At 35.3% G+C, this 24,328-nt stretch overlaps 2 protein-coding genes across 2 annotated transcripts in view; one reads left to right on the top strand and one right to left on the bottom strand.

The window, feature by feature from the left end:
- Positions 1-24,328, bottom strand: part of LOC148945499 (glutamyl aminopeptidase-like) — a 146,255-nt gene that overhangs the window by 91,349 nt on the left and 30,578 nt on the right. The window contains exon 3 of the mRNA XM_089099323.1: positions 4,036-4,294. Coding sequence (XP_088955449.1) covers positions 4,036-4,294 — 259 coding nt within the window. The remainder of the gene's footprint in view (positions 1-4,035; positions 4,295-24,328) is intronic.
- On the top strand, positions 6,726-22,733 carry LOC148945500 (uncharacterized). The gene is made up of 3 exons (XM_089099324.1): positions 6,726-6,808; positions 12,620-13,076; positions 21,926-22,733. Exons 1-3 carry the CDS (start codon positions 6,778-6,780, stop codon positions 22,674-22,676), a joined length of 1,239 nt encoding a protein of 412 aa, XP_088955450.1. The 5' UTR covers positions 6,726-6,777; the 3' UTR covers positions 22,677-22,733.

The following is a 24,328-nucleotide window of genomic DNA, read 5'->3' as shown; positions in this document are numbered from 1 at the left end:
CTCCTTCGATACGAAGTGCCCTGGTCTACGACCAAAAAAAATAATACATTGTGCCAATATAGTTCTTTACTTAGGCCGCGCAATAAATGTCTCATAGAAAATAAAGCAAAATGAGAAGACCTGGTCAACATTAGAACATGAAAAAAATAAAATCAAGGGGAAGAATATAATAGCTAGGGAGATTCCTGAATATAGCTTTGCATGAAAGAAGAGAGAAACTTCAATTAGAATAAAATAGTGAAAAAGCGAAATCAACTGACAATGAAGTATTTTTACACAAACGTCGATGACCGTCTAGGAAGGATAAACTGGCGTCAAAAAGGACGTACCAACGAGGAGTGATTGCGTCAAACAGCATCAAGAGATCGAAAAAAGCTGAATCTGGACCTTAAACTATGAATGCGCTTTGAACTATTGATGAGCAATAATTCTCATGAATAAAAAGCCATGGCAACTGAAGTACAGAAAAATTCTAAACTAGGCAAGTTTGTTGATCAACTGAAACATAAAAGTACGGCAGAGCTATTGATGAATTAATCTATTTTTTATTAATTAAAAACTACCCGTAGTAATTAATAGCTGGCCGTAGCGATGGGCATTAAGATCAGAGTGCTCAGAAGCCACAATTTCAGCAAGAATCTCGTCCTCCAATAAGTAATTTTAATATCTTGTTACCATGGGTAAAGGGCGACTGGGCAGGGACCACCTCATTTGAGATAAAGGCAGAGGATTAACCCCCAACAGCGAAAATTTAAAGAGTTTAGGACTAACATCATAGTTTAGACGTCAGAACTCCTCTCTGACTAGTACCCCTCTAATCAAAGAGCTTGCGGTAGCGAACTGTAAGTAAAGAGTGACTCGGTCCAATAGTAACCAAGATTCTAAAAAACTGAATTTTGATATGAATAGATACATTAAAAAATCGTCTTTTTATGCCGATTCCAAATATATAAAATTCAGTAAGTTTAATGTAACCCACCCTGAGCTACGAGCCTGAGAAAATTTCTCTGATTTTCAAAAAGGAGGGAAATGCGCCCATAAAGTCAAGCAATTTTAATGAAAATCACACCATCAGATTCAGCATATCAGTGAACTTTACTGTAGATGTTTCGATCTCCCATCTACATAAATGTGGAATTTTGTATTTTTAATAATTTTGTTTTTTGCCAGAAGAAAGATCACGGACTTACTCAAACAGAAATATCAAGTTCTAGTGCCCTTTTTAAGCGGCCAAAAAGGTTGGAGGGCAACTAAACCCCTCTCGCGCCCCTTTTCCCCAAAAACATCCAATCAAAATTTGAGATAGCTATTGATTCAGTATAGTTTAAAGGTCCAATAATTGCACCTTTGGGGATGATCTGATCCCCCAGAGTCCCTTGGGAAAGGTCAGTAAGTATCGCAATTTGCCCACTGTTCAAATACAGCATTTGTTATTGGGAAACCCGCTGAAACTATTTCGGGGGGGGGGGGGGGGGTCTGCAGAAGGAAATTTTATACGGAGATAATTTTTTGTGGTGAGACAAGTTTCCAGAGGGGTTTTCCAGTGGAAATTTTACATGGGGAGGGAGGAGATTTCCTGGCATTTTTTGAAAAACGGTGGGAAATTGAATAAAAAAACAAGGTTTTTCAACTGAAAGTAAGGAGCAACATTATAACTTATAACAAACGGAAGTTATTCCGTATAGGAGGCGGGTTGACCCTTCCTCAACCCTCACTCTTTATGCTAATATTTGACTTTTTGTCACAATTCTTTAGGAAAGACTGCACAAGGGCCATTGAATTTGAAAAAGAATTATTTTTACGAACTTTAGACTTTAGCGTTGAGAGGGGAGGGGTGAAGAAGGGGCAGCCCCTCTCATATACGGAATAATTTATGTTTGTTTTAGACTTTAATTTGCTCCTTAATTTCAGTTGAAAAGACTGTGTTTTTCAGTTGTTTTTTTTTTTTTTTTTATTTAATACTCAAGAAAATCAAACGTATATGCATTCATATCCGATCGTACTATCAAACAGTTCGTGGTAACGAACTGTCAGTAAGAAGCGATCCGGCTCAATAGTAACCAAAACTCTAAAAAACGGAACTTCGATACCAATAGATACATCAAAAGAATTGCATTTGTATGCTGATTTCAAATATATAAGTTTCATCAAGTTTAGTTTTACCCATCAGAAGTTACGAGCCTGAGCAAATTTGCCTTATTTTCGAAATAAGGGGGAAACACCACCTAAAAGTCATAGAATCTTAATGAAAATCACATCATCAGATTCAGCGTATCAGAGAACCCTGTTTTATAATTTTCAAGCTCCTATCTGCAAAAATGTGGAATTTTGTATTTATTTTCAAAAGAAAGATCACGGATGCGTGTTTATTTACTTAATTTTTTTCCCAGGGGTGATCATATCAACACGGAGGTCCTAGAATATCGCCAAACGGCTGATTTGAACATAAACTAAAAGTTACTGTGCCCCTTTTGAGTAACCAAAAAATTGGAGGACAACTAGACCCCCTCCCACGCTCATTTTTTCCCAAAGTCAGCTGATCAAAATTTTGAAATATCCATTTTGTTCAGCATAGTCGAAAAATTTAATAACTATGTCTTTGAGGATGACTTTAGAAAAAAAGATATAGTGGAACTGTTGTAATCTTTCCAAGGGTGTCAGAAACCATTTTTGTAAAGAAAAGCGCATTTACCCCTATTATAGATGGTATTCTGGTCGCAGGTTTTCCATCATTTCGGGGGAACACTCCACCACATTTCCATGACTTTTTTTCAGACTGAGGGACAGCTAAACCAGTGATTTTGAACTTACTTTAGATTACACCCAATCAAGAGCTTTTTTGTATGAGGCTTAAACATGCAGCCCTTTCTTAGTGGCACAATATTTAGCCCTTTCATAGTGGCTTCACATTTCATAGGTTTGGAAGAGCGTTAAGGTCCCACAAAAGAACACAACCTTCAAAAGCTTCACCAGTCGTCATAAAGCAGCGCAAGCCTTGTTCTCTTTTTTGCAAGAATGTCTGAAGAAATTTTGAAGAATCTGGTTTGTTTTATGCATGAGCCTTAATTCAGATTCTAGTTTTTATTTTCAAATTGGTCCAATTCGTTAGAGGAGAAGTGAAAGACGTATTTTCAGCAGGGGGGGGGGTTGCCATATTGAGTACCATAAAAAGTTATATCTGGAATCATTGTCTTACTCTGTATGCATAACACCCAGTGAATACCCAGCAACACCCAGTCAAAAGGGGTTTCAAGTGAGCCTTAAAAGTATAGCCCCTCTGTAGCGTCACAGGATTAGCCCCTTCATAGTGACAAAACAAGCAGACCCTGCATAGTCGTTTTACAGAGAAGCATAATTTCCACAAACGGCTACAACCTTGAAAAGCTCCACCACTTCTCATTCAACAGCGTAAGTTAGCCTATCTTGTTACAAGAATATCCTAGAAACCCATGAAATAATGAAGAATTCGATGAAAGATCATTGGAGCATAATCACGAAATAATTGTCTTCATCGTCCAATGACGAAAAAACGTTTTTTTTTCAAACCATCCAGATTTGGGTTTTTATTTTCAATGAGGCTCAATTCAGTACAGGTAAAGTGAAAAACATATTTTAAGCTGGGGGGGGGGGGGTAACGGAATGGAGCATTTGGAATCATTGCCTTACCCTGTATAAATATTATCTTGAAAGACTGTCGTCAAAATTGGAGAATGTTGACATTCACCGGTGAATGTCCGAAATTCCTTTTTCTCTGCTTGGATTCAGTCAGCTCTGTCAGTCTTATGCTAGGTTTGTCCGTGAGAGATTAGATTAGGTTTGTAACCTATTTCTGAGATTCATTACCTAACCTATCCTCATCAAACCTTGCATAAGACTGACAAAGCTGACTAGCAAAGTTGACCGAACCCAAGCATAGAAAAGGGAATTTCGGACATTCACCGGTGAATGACGAGATTCACCAGATTTCGGTCTTTCAACGTTACATATATATTATTTAATGGCAGGTATGTTTCACGTTGCTTGGGTAGAACGTACCTTGCTTGGGTAGAACGTACTCAATGCCAAAGTATTCATCATAAAAGTTGGTGATCTTAAGACCAACTTCAAGTGCATATTCCACGTTATCTTTCTGGTGAGGTGTGGCGAAAACTCTCATTGTCTTCCCGTTTGACATCTGTCCAGAAACGAATTGGAAGTCGCAAACGATAAAGCAGGCCAGGTAGGTGACCATTTTCGCACTTTGCTCAAACTCAACAGTGGTCAACCCAGGTGATGGAGCGTCTGATATTGAATTCTGAAATAGTGAATAACATCAATCAAAAGATTTTTGCAATTCGTAATAACAGTATTGCGTAATAATTGCAATTGTAATAACAGTATAATGTAAACGAGTATCACTATAACAAATTTCCATGATATTAGACGCGACAATATCAGCATACCGAGTAACATCAATAAAAGCAATTTTCACTTAGTTATCAAAGGCCAAGAAATCCATTCACAGATACACAAAAATATATTCACAGATACACAGACATCCTTCTCACGGAAATTCAAGATATTTTGACAACTTTTCAGGATACGGGGAGAAAACTCAAACCTAGAGTGTCCTGGATTTCTGGGACTATCCCAAATTTTCCAGAAAATCCATTTTCACAATAAAAAATATAATTAAATGTGCAACAAAAAAACGCTATATAAAAAGGGGGAATATAGTTAAAAAGTAATCGCAAGCAAAGTGAAAAATGATTAAATAGCAAATAATAAAAATAGACAAAAATTACCCTCTGAGGCTGTTAAGTAAGCCATTGAATGTAATTACCAGAGGTTAGGGACGTATATAGGATGGGGGGAGGGAACTTTAGCCCCACCTACCCCCGAAATTTTGAAATTGTTCCTATAAATCATTATATTTACCATATATTTCATTCATTTTTGGTACTTCATTCAAAGTGCCGCCACCCTCACGCAAAAAAATCGCATGTACATGCCTTCATGATTTTCCGAATTTCTTACTGTATTTATTACTGTCACAAAAATATATTTTATTACTGTCAATGGAAGTATTTATTACTGTCAGAAAAATAAAATAGATATAAATATTTTTATATTTTATAGGCAAAAATTAAAAGCAAAATTACACTTACAATTTTGTGCTTCTTCGCAAAAATTATTCACATACGATCAGTGGCTTCATATAGGATAGTATATGTAGTATAGTATATAGTATATAGGATAGTATATAGTAATACGAAGAATTGAAACACCACGCTACCAGGATATTGAATTATCCCTTGTACTACAACAAGTCAATTTTCTGTGAATTTGCTTGTAAATATCGAACCATTGTTATGGTAAATACAAGAAAACATTCAATTTTATTACACACCCTCCATTCTGTCACATGCCCCTTCATTTTCAAATTGTTCATGGTAATGGATGATAAGTAAAGTGCGACCCTTGTCAATAGCTACAAAAACTTATAAAATCGAGTTTTGATAGCAAGATATTCATCCGAAGAATTAGTTGTTTGTATAAATTGCATATACGTAAATTTCATTATGCTTAAACCTACACGACGAAAGCTATAAGCATAATGAAATCTACATAATCAAACAGTTCGGGGTAACGAACTGTAAGTAAGGAGCGACCCGGCTCAATAGTAACCAAAACTCTAAAAAACGGAATTTTTATACCAGTAGATACAACAAAGGAATTGGATTTTTATGCTGATTTCAAATATATAAGTTTCATCAGGGGGCGAACCTCTTCCTATACGTAATAATTTCTTTTCGTTTTAAGTTTTAATGTTGCTCCTTACTTTCAGTTGAAAAAACTTGTTTGTTTTATTTAATTGAAGCAAAAAGGGCGAAGACGCATAAAAGAGGATAATGATATGGATGATAAGTTACACCAATAGATTCAACATACCTGTAACCCTACAACAAAGGTTTCGAGTACCTATCTACATTTTTTTGTTGTTTCATATTTTTTCCCAAGAAGGTTGGTAACGGATGAACGGCCGTACCCAGAGGGGGGGTCAGGGGGGTTTGGCCCCCCCCCCCAAAAAAAAAGTTTGTTTGACTCGTAAAAACGTAACAAAAATGGATATAAACAAATTTTGCATGCATTTTTTCAGTTTTTTGCCCCCCCCCCCCGAAAAAATCTCTTGAGTAAAACCCCTCCGAAAAAAAAATCCTGGGTACGGAAAACTTCGGTAAGGCCTTATGTCATTTAATTCACTTTAGCACATTTATCTTGAAACTCATGTTAATACTGGCAACCGAAAAATGACTTGACCGAAAATTTGAAAAAAAATCAACTTTGGTATTTACTTGAGATTAAATTACTCTACTACTTTTCTGAGGACTGCCCCCCCCCCCCCAAAGCACAACATTCTTTCACGATTTCTTGTCATGTCTTGTTGACTTTATCAGGGGATTTTTTTTTCATTACTGCCCTTACTACAAAAGAATCCTGCATAGGGCCCTGCACTGAACGTTTAAGTTTAAGAACGAAATTATTCGAAACTTTGATAAAAATTCCGGTCACTCATTGTACTTTTTATATAAATGTTTTTCGTATAACAAAGTTGATATAAATAATTCATATTAATTTACAGTCAGTCGATCAATAATTTAAAAGGAAGAAAAAAAATCCATTTTGACATTTACCTGAAACTAAGTTATTCTACTGCTTTTCTCATGCTTCTTTCATTCGAAGTTAATATCAGTGAGAATTTTATTTCAGTCTGTGATAGTGCAGCCTACACTGAACATGTCTATAGGATTAAATTCATTGATTTGGGGTAAGTGAGCTAAATTTCACAGTTGAAAGTGAGGAATTCCCTGCTAAAGATTTTATTTTAAGTACAATACTTACTGCAAGGTCACAGTCTAAGACCACACTGGCTATACATGACGTATGACAAAGAAAAAAAATAATTAATCAATATTAGAATTTCTTCTACTCTGTTCGAATTTACTTGAAAAGGCTTCTTTTTTTTTTAGCACAGAAGACGGCTTGGAGGAGGACCTTGTCGAACATCTGCTTATTTTCGCTTCTTTTCTGTCCACTGGCAGATATTACCCTTCCTCTTTTTCGGCTATTTAATTTTATTATTCATTTATATATTTTTCTTCTTTGTCATACATTAGGATTTTGAAAGAAGTAAGATTCCGAGAAGTAAGAATAAATAGTAGTGTTCTATTTGGGGTTTTTAAACAAGAAAAAGCACGTCAGAATTATAAACTGTAAATGAATAATAACGTTCAAAACAAAAGGGCGCACTTAACATTTGCGAAATTATACTAGATATTAGAAATTAGGTTTAAACCTTTTCGCGAAGACAATGTTTGGTTCCGAGATTTAAATGAGAAAAAAAATCTATATATGATAAAGTATAGCTGAAAAATAATGCCCAAAAATGGAAGGGTGTATATAAAATTCGGTACTTTCCCATTATGTGGACACCTCTAAGAAGTCAAGTTTGGTTAATGCTAACAGTGAAACGGGTGAGACAGATATCGACCCGGTACTGAAAAAGTTGTTACAGTGGAATTGAGGGTAACGGGTGATCTAATATGAGTGTTAAAATTACAAATTACGATTGTGCAAGACATTTCAGCGTTCTGGGCGCATACTTGTAACATGTAGTTCTTGCAATTTTGTTAAACCATTATAACCGGGTATCTGTCTCTGGTTTAATATATACAATACTTTTCCCCCATCCCCCCTAATGTGCAAATATATAGCCCAAATTTGTTTATAAATTATTATATATTCATCCTATTTTGTTTTATTTCATTAGAATTAACCAAACTTGACTTTTTAGAGGTGTCCACATAATGGGAAAGTACCTAAAATTCTTAGATATTATAGGACAGCGAAAATGGAGTTTTTAGCCTTTTCATGAGAACTTTCTTCGTTTCCGAGACTGAAATGGGAATTATTTTTTTTTTTACAAGAATTCAATATTTTGCTGAATAATAATTCCCAAAACAATAGGGTAAATCTAAGATTTTTAAAATCTTAGATAGATAGAGATAGATGATAGATGAATAATTCCCAAAACAATAGGGTAAATCTAAGATTTTGAAAATCAAAGATAGATGAAGTAGGGTTTTTAACCTTTTTACGAGGGCAGTGTTCTTCTGAATTTTAAAAGAGAAAAAGAATTACAAGTTATAAGTGAACAGAAGTGCCCAAAAACGATTGGGCGAATCAAATATTTTGGAATTTTACAGGTTAACAAAAACGAAGTTCTATGGTTCCAAGACTTGAACAAGAAAAAAAACCCGTTAAAATGACAAGATGTACCTGAAAGCCTGAAACAATACCCGAAAAAAAGTGTATATAACATTTTTAAATTTTTCAGGATAGTGAAAACGTGGTGTTAAACTTTTTCCTGTAAACAATTATTTTGCTCACAGGCTTTAAATGAGAAAATATCTATAAAATGACAAGACAAAGCTGAATAATAATGTCTTGACTGGAAATAGTGTTTCGGCCGGGAATGTGTAAAAATTACATAAAATTACCCAATAAGAAACAATCTGTAAACATTATGGTAGGGATGATTTAGAAAAGTATCAATTAATTCGCCATCTAAGAGATGGATATTTGGTGTGACTTTATTGCTTTCAGGAGTATTCCCTTTGGAAAATTCACCCACTCCCGCAGAATATCCCCCCCCGTGGAAAATCCCCCACACGCAAATTGAGCAACCAAAGGGAAAGTATAAAAAATAAAAATAATGAAGAAAAGAATGGATTTTGGATTATTTTTTTTTTCTATATTCCAAAATATAGGCTGAATCTATGGTGTAGAACATCCTACAGCATTTATGCATACATTTTTGTTTACTTTTTTTCGTGTTTTTGCAAGTTGAATTATCATAGCAGGTTAAGATAAAGATCTAAGAAAATGATCTGAAAATAAGACGACAAACGGGTCTATGACCATTAAATGAAAGTGAAGAGAAACAACAAAAATCCGACGAATATTTCGCCCGAATATATATATGTATATATATATATATATATATATATATATATATATATATATATATATATATATATATATATATATATATATATATATATATACATATATATGTATATAATAGCAGCGTTACCAAATACCTGGCATAAGATGACGCATCCAAAAAAGCGACATTGCACCCATATTCCGACTTTACCGTTTTTTTTAAATCTCATAAGCTTTCTGCGATACTTTTTCCGCATTAAGACCTTATCATAGATAAATTCGTTATTATTTTTATTTTAATATTCTATTATGGTTAGTCTTTCTTTTCCACAATTTTTGTTTTAATATTGCTTGTTTGTCTTTTTTGCTGCTTTAGGCTACTTGTCAAACTATGAAACCTATTTGATAGCTTCAAAATATGAAAAAAAAATGGAGGTAAAAAAGTATAAACAAAACAAAAACTTAAATTTTGAAGCAAACCGCCCCGAAACTGGCAAATGATGTCTTTTCCGAAATATCGGCTTTTATTCTCGTTATTTCCTACCACTGGCTAATATTCATCCCCGTTTCTGGCGCCCCTGACCGGATCATTCTCTAATTCTAATATTTAAAATAGAATTTAATCACATCATCATAAAAAAAGAAAAGAAAGAAATTGGCTCACTCAAGTTTCCAAACCATTAATGGGCAAGTTCATGGGCAATTACAGTCGCCACCCTTTGCTTGTTCGATATATATATATATATATATATCGATATATTTGCTTGTTCACCTTTGCTTGTTCGATATATATATATATATATATATATATATATATATATATATATATATATATATATATATATATATATATATATATATATATATATATATATATATATATATATGCATATATATATGCCATCCATAAACGACAAAAAATTAATATTGACTTTACTTAGGCGGTGCTGATTCTTTTCTTTGTACAGCACTTCCACTCTCGTCAACTTTCCAGCTCTCCCCTTAAAACCCACTAAAGCGCAAATGGTGTTTACTGTATAAAATGTGAATTTGTCCCATAGAGTAATTATTTCTCTGTTTTGTTCTGAGTAGTCTTCATGGGCGCCCATAAGCTGAATTCCAGGGGGGGGGGCAAACTTCGTCTAATTGCTACTTTTAATGCTATATAATAGAAATCTCAGAACAAAATATAAAAATAAGGCAGAATCATTCAGCCAGGGGGGGCAAGAGCCCCCCCACTGCCCCCCCATATGGGCGCCCATGGTAGTCTTTGCTCATAGCACGAAAAAGGAAAGAAAAGACAAAAAGCCGTCCGAGTCTTTTTTCTTTTGAGAAAACGGAAAAAAAAGGGACAGCAATACTCGTCTACTTGAGAGTTGTTCATCCAGTTTTTCCACACAATGGACTATTTGGATTATTACAGTACGTTTGGGTACTTGAAAATTTTTCTGAGAATACTGACTAGAATGCCGCGAACATAGATCGCAACTGTTGATGACCCTATGATAAATTAAATAAAAAAAACAAGTTTTTTCAACTGAAAGTAAGAAGCAACATTAAACTTAAAACAAATATAAATTAATACGTATATGAGGGGGTTCGCCCCCTAGTCAATACCTCACTCTTTACGCTAAATTTTGAATTTTGTTCCAATTCTTTGAGAATGACTCCTGAATCACAAAGGCAATTTAACTAGAATAGATAGCTATTTTGAAAGTACAAAAAAAACTTTAGCGTAAAGAGCGAGGTATTGACTAGGGGGCGAACCCCCTCATATATGTAGTAATTTCTGTTCGTTCTAAGTTTTAATGTTGCTCCTTACTTTTAGTTGAAAATTAATTTTTTTTTATTTAATTTCTGATCGTTTTTTAAATAATGCTGGGAAATCTGGCACCCCCTTTATAGAAATGTCCTTTCCCCCATGAAAATATCCTCCACAGAAAGATCTTCCCATTTAACCCATTCCTCCAACCCCCTCCCACCAGAAGAAATCCCTCCTGAAAACGTCTGTATACTTCTCGATAACCAATACTATATGTAATATGTAAACAATGGGCGAAGTTCATAACTTGTAACCCTTTCCCCGGGGACTTTGGGGGATTAATTCAACCTCAAAGACATATTTATTAGATTTTCGCCTATGTTGAACAAAATGGCTATCTCAAAATTTTGATCACTGACTTTGGGGAAAAATGAGCCAGGGAGGGGGCCTAGTTGCCCTCCAGTTTTTTTGGTCACTTAAAAAAGGCATTAGAACTTTTAATTTCCTCTCGAATAAGCCCTCTTCCGATATTCTAGGGCCACTGGATTGATACGACCACCTCTGAAAAAAAACAAAAAATAAATAAACACGCATCCGTAATCTTTCTTCTGGCAAAAAAAAATTCAAAGTTCCACATTTTCGCAGATAGGAGCTCGAAACCTCTTCAGTTGGGTTTTCTGATACGCTGAATCTGAAGTTTTGATTTTCATTAAGATTCTATCACTTTTAGGGGGTGTTTCCCCCTTTTTTGAAAATGAGGCAAATTTTTTAGGTTCGTAACTTTTGATCGGTAAAACTAAACTTGATGAAAATTATATACTTGAAATTAGCATAAAAATACGATTCTGTTTATGCATCTACTTGTATCAAAATTCCGTTTTTTAGAGTTTCGGTTACTATTGAGCCGAGTCGCTCCTTACATACAGTTCGTTACCACGAACTGTTTGATACAACTAATAGTCGATCAGACTTTAACTCTTTCAAATAATTTATTTTATTAAAACTTTTGAATATACTTTGTATGAGGTTCATGGGAGACAAAACTTAAGGAAATTATCACTTATTTCACTCAAAACTTCGTGACCAGAAAATAGCTAAAAGGAGGAAGTGCGTCCAATCCTTTTTTGGGGGGAGGGGGGCAGGTGATTAATCAGTAGGTTTCCAAAATTGCTGTTATTTATCATCAATATGATGATGATGAAGCATAAGATTTATGATTAATGTGAAGGAGCATAAACATAGCGATAGTGTCTCTGAATCTGAAAACAGAGAGATTGAAAAATGAAAGAAAAAGAGGTATTGGTGCTTCTACATTGACATTTTTCCTTCTGTTTTTTTTTTTTAAATCCATTTTGGTAAAAAAAAAGTGCTACTTTGGAAAAAAAATACCACTTTTACTAAAAAGTATCACAATAGTGTCACATTTCCCAAAAAATGCCACTTTAAAAAAAGTGCCAAAAGTGACACAAAAGTGTCACCGGTGGCAACCTTGGCCCTGTATAAGCTTTCTAGTTATTTAATTTGTTGGTAAGACGTGAATTAAACGTTTTACAGACACTCCGTAGCCTAAGGAAATCGTCCAGAGCAGTGTCATAGGTAAATGAAACACAAACGTTGTGAATAAAGATATCCGTGAAAAGCAGTCTTAAGTGCATCCGTTTTGTGTTACTTCGTGTACATAAAACTTGTTTATGTAGTTGTCAAATGTCGCAGCAAAAAATTGACGTGAATTCCAACATCTATACATTTACCACATAGTCACTTATTACTGCATCGCTGTAACCCACGGGCAACGGTAACCTTTACATTTCACAGGGCTTAATACTAAAGGTTTAGTCACCATAGCTTATGCAAGCTCTGTTATTTCAGGTATTTTTATAGTTATAAACGTTGGAATAAGAGAAATACTTGCACCACCACCACCAAAAATAGTGATCAATGTTGGAATAAGAGAACCACCTGCACCAACCCCACCAAAAATGATAGAAATACCAACTATATCTGAATTACCAGAATCAAATGTAGAAGTTTTGAAAAAGATTGTGATGGGTCCTGAAGTTACTGACCCTGTGATACAGCTTCCAGCAGCAAATATCAGTTCTGAACAGCAGATAGAGAAAGTTGAAACTGATAAAGTTGAAAACAAGAAGATAAAGTTGGGGAATGATAAACTTGAAGAAAAAAACAGAACCGTGGTTGACGAAGAAGGTGAAGGAACTATGAGTGAAAGCCAGAGACTCAGAAGACACTACAATACCAATCATAAGAGCCATCAACCAGCGAAGAAAACCACGCGGCAAGTTAGACCTCCACACATGATTGACTTGTATGTATGCTAAGACTTCTATTTCTCTTAAATCTTTAAACGAGCAACAATTGTATATATGTACATATGTAAATTTGTTTAAAAAAATTTCTCGAAAACAGTTTTATAACTTCTATTGAAAACTGACCATTTTCCGGTGTGATAAAACGATCTATATAAGTCACAACTTTAGAAAAATTCGTTTCCTCTTCCCAGACTCTTTAATATTTTTCATAAATCGTCTGCTGATTGAAAGTGGATGCCCCTGAAGGTGAGTATAAGTAGGAGGAGTTTAAAAACGCAATTTGTTTCAAGACAAATCAGTTGTTTCCGAGCTTTCAGAGAAAGACATTCCCGTTTGATAGCTGTGGAGTGAGTCCCGGGCTTAGTTTTTTCGCATTAAAAGCTACGCATTGTGGTAGAAAAAATTACAATAACAATTTGTAAACCAGGGGACCCGGTTTCGCTCGGTGATAGTCAAGGAGGCACACTTGTGCCTCTATAAAGAGGCGACCCACCACAATGTTAAGCGATTTCCGGTCCTAGCGGTCGCAGAGAGACAGCGGTAATCGCATTTTGTAGCCCAAGCTCAAACTAAGAAACGTGCAAAATTTCACCCCCCTCCGACTTTATCTTCATGGGTAAAATTGGGCCGGAAGTTTCGACCCTCCGACCACAGCCCCCCTGTAACGTTGTCCGATTGGGCTGAAATTTAGAGGTTAAGCTTTCCTAGGGCCCAGGAGCTTATCCTCGAAATTTCAGCTCAATCCGATCACTCCTTCTCTGTTTTCCAAAAACCAAATATAGCCACTTAAAGTTCAAAAAAAAAATTTTCTTAGCCACGCCTATAGGCCATAGTTGGCAACTGATCCGGGTGAATGAGGACTCATTCGAAGCAGAATTCGACCTGTTAGGGCCTTTTGATATTTTCAGACCGAAAAAATTATCCCCCGTATTTACATTTACGAAAAACCTCGTTTTCCTATAAGAACCCGCTATAAGCGGGCTCTTATCGTTTTCCTATAAGAGCCCGCGAAAACGCGGGCTCGTTTTCCTCTAAGAGCCCGCAAGCTGTCAAATCAGCTCACAGTTAGTCAAGCAATAATAAGTAATAAACTGTACAAAAACGTGCAGAAATTATTTGAAAAAAAACTACGTTTTCTAAAGAGTTAACGAGGCTGAGTTACAAGGTCGAACCTTAAAACGTACAGGGATTAGGAGGCACAGTTGGGGGGCTGCCGCCCCCCAAACCTCCCGCTTTCACAGCCTTTAAATAAAAAAAAAGTTTTTTAAACTGAAAGTAAGGAGCCACATTAAATCTTAAAACGAACAGAAATTATTCCGTATATGAAAGGGGCTGTGCCCTCCTCAACGCCTCGCTCTTTACGCTAAAGTTTGACTTTCTCACAAATTTTTTTTTTAACAATAAAAACTTTAGCGTAAAGAGCGTGGCGTTGAGGAGGGCACAGCCCCTTTCATATACGGAATAATTTCTGTTCGTTTTAAGTTTTAATGTCGCTCCTTACTTTCAGTTTAAAACCCTTTTTTTATTTTTTTATTTAAAGGCTGTGAAAGCGGGGGTTTGGGGGGCGGCAGCCCCAACTGTGCCTCCTAATCCCTGTACGTTTTAAGGTTCGACCTTGTAACTCAGCCTCTTTAACTCTTTAGAAAACGTAGTTTTTTTCAAATAATTGTTTGTAATAAGATAATCGCTCGTCTGGTGTGAAAAACGATCTAGATAGGTCACGACTTCGGGAAAACTTGTTTAGGTTCTAATTTTCGGAAAAACATTTTTCATACGAATGACATTACAAATACCACATCGCCCAATACCCCAATGATTTTACCTTCTATAGCAAATAAAAGAAAACGAATTTAAAATAGTCTTGGGAAAGAGATTAAAAGAATTGTCTCTTTTCGCCGAGCGATACTCGGGTTCCCTGGTAGTAGTCGTAATATTAAGCTTAACAGAAAAGCAACGTATAACTCGTTGAATCAGTTTTTGTTTTTGGCAAGTTTCATATTTTATTGTTTGGTTGTAAATCTTCGTTTCTGGGTTTTAACTGTTCGTAAGTTCTTGCAGAAAGGTCTTTAAATAATTAGTTTTCAGTACTACCCCTACTTTTACTTTTAATGTCCTTTTCTTTCCCTTTAAATAGCCTATTTTATCCCTGAGAATGTAAGTTGGTGGTCGAAATGTTTCAATAACATTGTCAAAAGCTTTTTAAGTAATAAAACCAAGGTAATAAGGGATTTTTGAATGAAAAAAACTAAATGAATGGTCATAAATACTTTATGCCAAGAGAGTTTGCCACAAATGTTCATAAATACTTTTTTCTCCCCCTCAACACCTCTAAAACATTAAAAGCGTCATTTCCGTTCCACGGAAAGTTAAATTGAAAGCTTAAAATGAGATTTGAAATTGGGTTTTCTACACATTTGAAAAGAGTCGATTTAAAAGGAGGAAAACCTTGATGGAATTTGTATTACATATTACATTAGTAAGACTAAATCTAAAAAAAGGATTCCTCAAAGTTTACTCAGTATTAAAATTCCTATGCCTTAACAAGAAAAGAAAATGACAAAAGAAATTTTTTTAGTAGTTTCGTAGAACAACTTCATTGTTTTATATTTGATTTATGTCCTTTTTTTAATGACTAAGTTTTGGTCATTGGCCAGAAACTTAGTCATTGGTCAATTTGGTCATGCAACTTTAGCCAGTAAATTTTATTAATAATAGCCAGAAAATGGATCAAAGATAGAAATTCCGTAACAGGAGTCGTGACAGGAGTAATTGTCGTGGAATTACACCAAGGTGGTTTTAGATTTTTATTTTCCAATATTAACCTCAGATTTTTAGTCAATAGTATCAGAAATATTTAAGTTTGCTGAAATATTAAGTTGAAATATTAACTTTGCTGAATAATCATTTATGAAATATGTACATAATGTGTTTTGATACTTGAAATTGTAGCTTAAACCTCATGTTTCTAGTCATCAATATTATAAGGCATTAAAATACCAGCTTTGTTGAGAATTATTTGTGAATTATGTATTTAATTTGTTTTTACTTCGACTTCTACATTGCAATATTACCCTCAGATTTGTAATCAATAAACTCCAAAGCCTTAAACTTAAGCATTGGTCGAAATCAAACAGAGTATTTTAGAGATGTACTTAGTGCGTTTTGATTTAGGACAGTCGCACTGTGATTAAAATGATTAAGCTTAACGATTAACATTTAATCGTTTATGACAATTCCCTAAGTAAATCCTCGACAGTGTTGACTCCAAAAGGGTACATATGCCTCTATGAGTGAAGTGGGGTTATTGGGAGGAGAATAGAAACAAGGACCCCTCCCACTCTGGGCCCTCCCATTCCACACATTGAAATTCCTTACATGATTCTGAATTTGAACAATGTATAGCCCCTCCATCGATTAGGGACTACTTGATGTAAATCAAACATCATTTGCTACATATTTGCTTGATATGCACTAATTTGGTACTCTTATGCTGCGAAATTATCTCATATTTGTAATTAATAAAAAAAAACTTTCCGAAAAAGAATTTTTTCAAAGAAAAATAAAGGCCATTTTAAACTTAAGATCAGCAGATACAAATACCTGTTAAAATTCAAACTCAAAACGACCAGAAATTACTATTAAAGAATAAAGGAAACTCAAAATGAACAGAAACTAAATAAACGACAATATCAAAAAACATAAAACGAGTAATATTACAAGTAAATAAATAAATCTTAAAGCGAGTAATGCTTAAATTGAACTTGCAAATCAAGATTAAAACGAAAAAAAATATTCTGCTATTGAAGTATAAATGAAACCCAAATCGAACAGAAATTAAATAGACAAGCAAAGCAAACAAACCTACAATAGATACTAATGTAAATAAATAAATAAATCTTAAAACGGGTGAAACTTAAATTGAATATGCAAATCAAGCTTGAAATGAACAAAAATCACAACAAACAAGAGTTTGGATATTGCCTCCTTCTCTCACTGTAAAAGTCTAAAACCTACTGCGTCATTGGCGTTTTACTGAAAATAAATTATATTATAAATATTTTCTTTTGTACTTGATATTGAAAATAAAAATTGAATTACAGTAAAATTTAGAACTGATGAGCTTTCAGCAATTAATATAATTATACATCAAATATTCAGTTTAATTTATTAGTTCTTTTCGAGATTGTTCAAGACGAATATAGTTTCACTACAAACAAGAGTTTAGATACTGCCCCCTTCCTTAACTGTAAAAACCTAACGCCTACTGCGTCATTGGCACTTCACTCAAAACGAATTATATCACAAATATTTTTTTACAGTTTATATTTTTATATTCTTTTATATTCTTTTATTTTTATATTATTTATTTTATATCTTTTATATTTATATTATTTTTTTTATATTCTTTTACAGTTCTTACAGAATTGAAAAATAAAATAAAATTACAGTGGAATAAAATCTCGAACTGATGGATCTTTCAACAATGAATATCATTATAAATCAAATATTCAATTTGATTTTGTTTATACTTTCCAAGACTGTTCAAGACAGATATTGTTTTCAGTAAAGCGAAAATGACGCAGTAGGTTTAAAACTTTTATAGTGAGAGAAGGAGGCGATACCCTAACTCTTGTTTGTAGTGATTTTTGTTCGTTTCAAGCTTGATTTGCATATTCAATTTGAGTTTCACTCGTTTTAAGATTTATTTACTCGTTTATATTAGTATCTATGGTATGTTTGTTTAGTTAATTTCTGTTCGTTTTGGGTTCCATTTATTATCCGACGACCCCTTCTATATGAAGTGAGTCTGAGAAAAAACAAGTCCATTGTGAAATATCTTAAACATGTTTCGACCTCTGAAACAATTATTTGCAGTCAGGGGCGTCCTGAGACTCGTTTTATTCGGGGGGTGATGTTCGTAAGTTTTACCGAATTGCTACCTGATCTATGCCGAATTTTTTGCAGAAATAAAGAATTTTGCTAAATTTCGGCCGATTTTGCAAATTTTCTGCCGAAAATTTCGTCTTCGGCAAAATTTTAATGACAAAAAAGTTGAAGGGGGGGGGCGGAGCGCCCCCACCCCCCCTCCCCCCTCGGGACGCCCCTGCTTGCAGTATCTTGATATTGTAAAAAAAAATATTACATTAGCTTCAGACTTGTTATCAACAAGCATATATTTATGATTAGCAAATCAAAATGATATAAATGGATATTTGCACAAAAGGGGGGTGAGGGTGTTGGAGGTCCCGCCTTGTATTCTTCAATCATAAAAATTGAAAATCCTTCATTGACTCTGACTTCAACAAGGCAACATATCGAACTTAGTACTAAAATAAATGCATGCAGCCTCTGTTTTATAAAGAGTATTTGCATAACGTGAAGCCTTTATCTCTTGGACTGCACTTATCATTTTGCCCCCTGGAGGTAGTTTTGTACCTTTCTATACGGTTTGACGAAAATTAAATCACCGTGATACTCCAGGGGCATATGAGGCGTTTAAGGGAGGCAAGCTGGCTTCTGATCAGCTTTAGCACTTAAAATCGCACAACAGCTTATAATTTTTGATGGAATGAACCCTCACACAGGTTTCTACTACCATCCGCTCTATGTGATTAGACGGAAAAAATGATATACGGGAGACATGTTGCTCCTTATAAGATTAAATAAAAAAACAAGTTTTTTAAACTGAAAGTAAGGAGCAACATTAAAACTTAAAACGAACAGAATCTATTACGTATATAATGGGAGTAGCCCCTTCCTTAACACCTCGCTCTTTACGCTAATGTTTTTTAGTACTTTTAAAAAAGCGTCTCATTGTCCTAATTAAAAAGACCTTGTGTCAGGAGTCACAAGGACACAAGTCACAAGTAATAATTTCTGTTCGTTTTAAGTTTTAATGTTGCTCCTTACTTTGAGTTGAAAAAACTTGTTTTTTGTATCTTCGCTTTTTAAATAATGTCAGGAAATCTGGCCCCACCTCCACTTAGAAACCCCCTCCATACGGAAATGTCCTCTAGACAATTCAATCTGTGTGAAAATTTACCCCGAAAAATTACTCTTAACCACTCTGTGCGTAAAATTGAGACGGAAAGAGAAAGAATTTTTTATAGGAATTCTGGCAAATTTCCCCTGACAAGTTCACTCCCTGGAAACTTCCCTCCCCATGGAAAATTCACCCGTGGAAAAACCCCAGCATAAAATTTGCCCCCCCCCCCCCCCGAAAATATATGCCTACATCCCAATAACAAATACTATGCGCAAACAAAAGGCAAATTTTATAACTTAGACGTTTCCCCGGGGGCTGTGGGGGGGGGGTCATGTTATACCCAAAAACATGGTTCCAATAACTATGTTTTTGGGTGTAATATGACCTTTCAACTATGATGAATAAAAGGGCTATTTCAAAATTTTGATCGTACGATTTTGATAAAAAATGGGCGGGGGAGGGGACCTAGTTGCCCCCCAATTTTTTGGTCACTTAAAAAGAGCACTAGATATTTTAATTCCCTTCCGAATGAGCCCTCTGCCGATGTTCTAGGACCACTGGGTCGATACGATCAACCCTGGAAAAAAAATAATAAATAAATAAACACGCATCCGTGATCTTTCTTCTGGCAAAAAATACCAAAGTCCACATTTTTGTAGATAGGAGCTTGAAACCTATAAAACAGGGTTCTCTGATACGCTGAATATGATGGTGTTATTTTCATTGAGATCACTTATGAGTTTATTATCATTGAGATAATAAAATTTTATATATTTGAAATCAGCATAAAAAGCCAAATCTTTTGATGTATCTATTGGTATCAAAATTCCGTTTTTCAGAGTTTCGGTTACTATTGAGCCGGGTCGCTCCTTACAATTAAGACTTAAAACAAACAGGAATTATTCCGTATATGAAAGGGGCTGTCCCCTCCTCAACGCCTCGCTCTTTACGCTAAAGTTTTTTATTGTTTTAAAAAGTAGAGTTGTGACCAAGAGTCAAAGTCTAGCGTAAAGAGCGAGGCGTTGAGGAGGGTCTCGTTAAACAGTCCCTTTCATATAAGAAATAATTTCTGCTCGTTTTAAGTTTTAATGTCGCTCCTTACTTTCAGTAAAAAAAAAACTTGTTTTATTTATTTAATTTCTGAACGTTTTTCAAATAATGCAAATTCGAATTTGGCTCACCATACTTGAAAAGTTTAAACAAAATTTGCATATTAATTTTGGCAGATTTATTCCGTATATAAAGGGTTGCCCCTCCTAAATACCTTGCTCTTTACGCTAAAGCTGTTAGCACTTTTAAGAAAGCTTCCTATTCTAATTAAACAGCCCCATGTTTCAGTAGCCGCTCTTGAAAAATTGGGACAAACAGTCAAACTTTGGCGCAAAGAGCAAGGTATTGAGGAGGGGGCAACCCTAAATATATTCCAGACAGTTCCAGGGGGAGCAAGATACCAAATGAGATTTTCTATTTAAAGTATAAAAATAAATTTAGTATTTACTAATCAACTGAATCAAATAATCAGTGTTAATACAAACACGTATCAACTATAAACAGTTCTGTGACAATCAGGCATGGACGCATTGTGGGGATCTTTGGGCCTGTGCCCTACTTAAATTCTTTAGTGTTCTATGATTTATCGAGTAATTTACCATTTTAAATACAATTCACCAATTTTGGGCATGTTTCTGAATCCCCCCTCATCTCCAAAATACAATCCTGTGTAGGTACTTGGTGATTATATAAAAGCAAACACATTCCTTTCTCTCTTTTTTTTTTTTTGTTGGTCCACATCCCTTAGTTTATTCACTTAAAATAGCAATTTGTTTCGAAATAACCGAAATAATAACCGAAATTAATAACCGATAACGAAATAACAATTTGTTTCAAAATAAGCCGAACTACAGCTCGTCAGGACTACCTTGAGCAGGGTAGGCTACTCTTTGCCAAGACTATCTGAAAAGGAGTTTCACCGGGCGATCGGTTCCTAAATGGAATAGATTGCCGGCAGAGGTAGCCTAATCCCGAAAAATCCTTCCCTTGACGCGTTCAAGAGAAGGTATAACAAGTACCTCAGTGTTAGAAAATGGGGTAACTACCAGGACTAGCGGCAAATCATCATTTGTGATGGAGCCGTGAGCCTGTAATAATAAAAAAAAAACTAATTAATAAATAGGGCAGACTTCTTAAAAAAAAATACATCTCTCAAAACAGTTTTATATTGCAAAACAAAGTCTCTTGCCTAGACTGCACTCTGTTATTATTTATCAGGTAATGTGGCCTTGATTGTAGGTTGTCTATAGCATATATACCGATTAGTAATATGCTTTGTATATGATCAATATATGTATATGACTAATATACACCAATTAGCCATGTTCTTTGTATATGATAAATATACGAATATGATTAATATATATCGATTAGTCATATGCTTTGTCCTAGTTCAAATCATCTTAATATATCCTTAACGTGCTTTTCACTATTTTTCTGATCCTAAGATATGCTTGATATTTTTTAAGCATGTGAATTTCCTTTAAAATAGGAGAAATACGGTCACACCCAAAACCTTGAAGAGTTGCCTATTTTTGACAAAATGAGCCTCAAATTGAGAATTATTTTTCTGGTGCAGCAATCATAAGTTTTTAACCTTCAAAATTGGGCAATACAAATATGCCAACTTAAACGAAACAATTCCTATGTTTACATTGTTTTACAGGTTCTCTTTATATACGTTGCTAAAAACAAAATAATCCTTGCCATATTATCTTATTAGGAGCTAAGGTAGCTCCTACTAGGAAGAGGAAGGGTCCTTATTCCCCGAAGTACAAATTTGTTGGAAATAATTTTCTGTTCTTACAGCATCTCCGAGGGAGGACAATTCTGGTCACCAGCCGCTCCTACTAAACGCAGAGTATACCCGGAAGACGAGTCCACTTTTATTCCACACTACCTTGAAGACATGCGACAACCCCTTGCCTTTCCTTTCCGATTTACAGAAGGTAGCAATGCGTTCCATCAACCAACAAATGAATTGAAGAATCCCTTTCTGAGCTCCCAGTTACATCCAGAGTTCAATTTTATGAACCAAATTCACCCAGATTTATTGAACCATCTTAGATTTATACAAAATTACCAGCCATTACCAATGCAACATCAACAACCTCAATTTCATCAAACAAGTCCGCAGGTGCAACAAGTTATGCCTCAGCATGTCATGTCAAACCCCTGGCAAGGTATAAATAATAAATTAAGTCAGCCCATGTCAGTAAATCCATGGCAAGGGGGCTTAAGCCCCCAATTTTATGTTGCAACGCAACCGATGCCCTTAAGAAATATCCAAAAAGAGCAGAATAAAGCTCAGAATAACCCCACCAATCAACCGTTTTCTGCTGCGCATACCCAAAATCAGCAGTTAGTTCAAAACCAGCCATTACCTGAAACTCAGCCCAGTCCCAAACTTGATATGCAAAAAGATGAGTCACCAATAAAAACGAGACAAGTCAACTACCAGCCTCAAATGAAACGGCCCCCTTATCTATGGCCACGCTCAGCAACAAATCTTCCAAGCAGTAATGACGACGATGTTAGTATTGAAGTAGAGCAAGCATAAAAGTTTTTTATATTTTTGAAAGATAAGTTTTTTTTTCAATATAAGCATCCAAAATCATTTCTTATATACAATAATGCAAATTTACGATATCATAGTTGCGCACAAGGCAAAGGGGGAGCAGGGGGATCTCCCCCTCCTTTAGCTGAGGGGGTATTTTCAACGAAGGAAAGAAACAATATCTTAGAAAGGGAAAAATTCTTCCTTTTCGTTGTTGTAAGTCAGAAAACGATACCACATAGCTATTGATTAACCATGTTGTCAAGTCCTTTGGCCGAAACGACCTGAAGTTCTATCACCAAAACCTGCTTAAATGTTTGATCATATTTACAAAAAGGTTAGACTTGCAAAGGCCTGAGAATCAAGAAGCTGTCCTAGCATCGGTTACATTAATGAGTGTTATTCGCCAAAATTTTGCAGCTAATATTCGTCAACTTGAAGTCAACTTTATAAATAATTTCTGAGACCACACTGGCTAGTCATGATAAAACATAAAATCGCGAAGAAAGGAAGGAAACGAGGACAATAAACAGCCAGTGAAAAAATTGAAAAATATGCAAATATTTCGGTCAAGACCTCCGCTTGACCGTCCTCAGTGCAGAACAAAACTGATAAAAATATATAAAAAAACTTAAAACAGAACACAAAACCAAAATAGGATGACCCTTTCTGAGTAACGGTGAAAGGGTAACTTTCGCCGTTTTCACTTTTTTTTATATTTTTATCAGTTTTATTCTGCACTGAGGACGGTCAAGCGGAGGTCTTGACCGAAATATTTGCATATTTTTCAATTTTTTCACTGGCTGTTTATTGTCCTCTTTTTCTTCCTTTCTTCGCAATTCTATGTTTTGTCAACTTTATAACCAGTGATCACGCTCCTTTGGCTATATTCTACAAAATTTCAGTGTTTTCTCTACCTTTCTACCTTTTGTAAGCCTGCAAACGATACAACATAGCTATCGATTAGCCATTTTGGGGTGTTTTGTCCAAAAAAAGTTGAAGCTCTATCACCGAAACCTGCTTTGATCATATTTACAAAAAAAAGTTAAGCTTGCAAAGGCCTGAGAATCAAGAGGCTGTCCCAACATCGGTGATACCAATGGAAAATAGCCGCAAAATTTTGCGGCTAATATTCGTCAACCTTAGGTCCAGTGATCACGCTCACTTGGCTATATTCTATAAATTTTAGTATTTCCTCTACCTTTTCCATGAGGGGCTCTAGGGCAATCCACTGCTACTACTACTACTAACAACTCACTGTAGCACCAAGCCGCCTAAGGCAAACATAGCTGCACATGGTCCTCCTCCATCTAAAACTATCCAAAACTTTACTCTTTACACCCTTCCAAGAAGTTCCAATTAGACAATCCAATGATGTCCTTAGATAATCTACTACCAAAACTACTCCTACTAACAACTCACTACAACACCAAGCCACGTGGGGCCAACACAGCTACGCACGCTCCTCCTCAATTCCAATCTATTCAAAGCCTCCCTCTTTACACCTTACCTGGAATTTCCCATTTCACTTAATTCTTTCCTAACGACAACCGGCTTTCCGTTTAGCCCAAGAAGGTTGGCCGAAAAGGAAAATCTTAGCCAGTCTGTTATCCTTCATTCGTAGAACGTGCAGTTGGCATCTCAATCTTTCTTTC

The sequence above is a fragment of the Artemia sp. Qi Xiang Cuo genome, chromosome 13, assembly GCF_049724085.1.
Source record: "Artemia sp. Qi Xiang Cuo chromosome 13, ASM4972408v1, whole genome shotgun sequence".
NCBI lineage: Eukaryota > Metazoa > Arthropoda > Branchiopoda > Anostraca > Artemiidae > Artemia > Artemia sp. Qi Xiang Cuo.
The sequence above is the reverse complement of the archived record's forward strand: the minus strand, read 5'-3'. Positions and strand labels throughout refer to the sequence as shown.

Coding starts and splice junctions, on each gene's coding strand:
- LOC148945500 (XM_089099324.1), top strand. CDS start 6,778: ATGTCTATAGGATTAAATTCATTGATTTGGG. Junction 6,809..12,619: donor ATTAAATTCATTGATTTGGG/GTAAGTGAGCTA, acceptor CTGTTATTTCAG/GTATTTTTATAGTTATAAAC. Junction 13,077..21,925: donor CCTCCACACATGATTGACTT/GTATGTATGCTA, acceptor CTGTTCTTACAG/CATCTCCGAGGGAGGACAAT.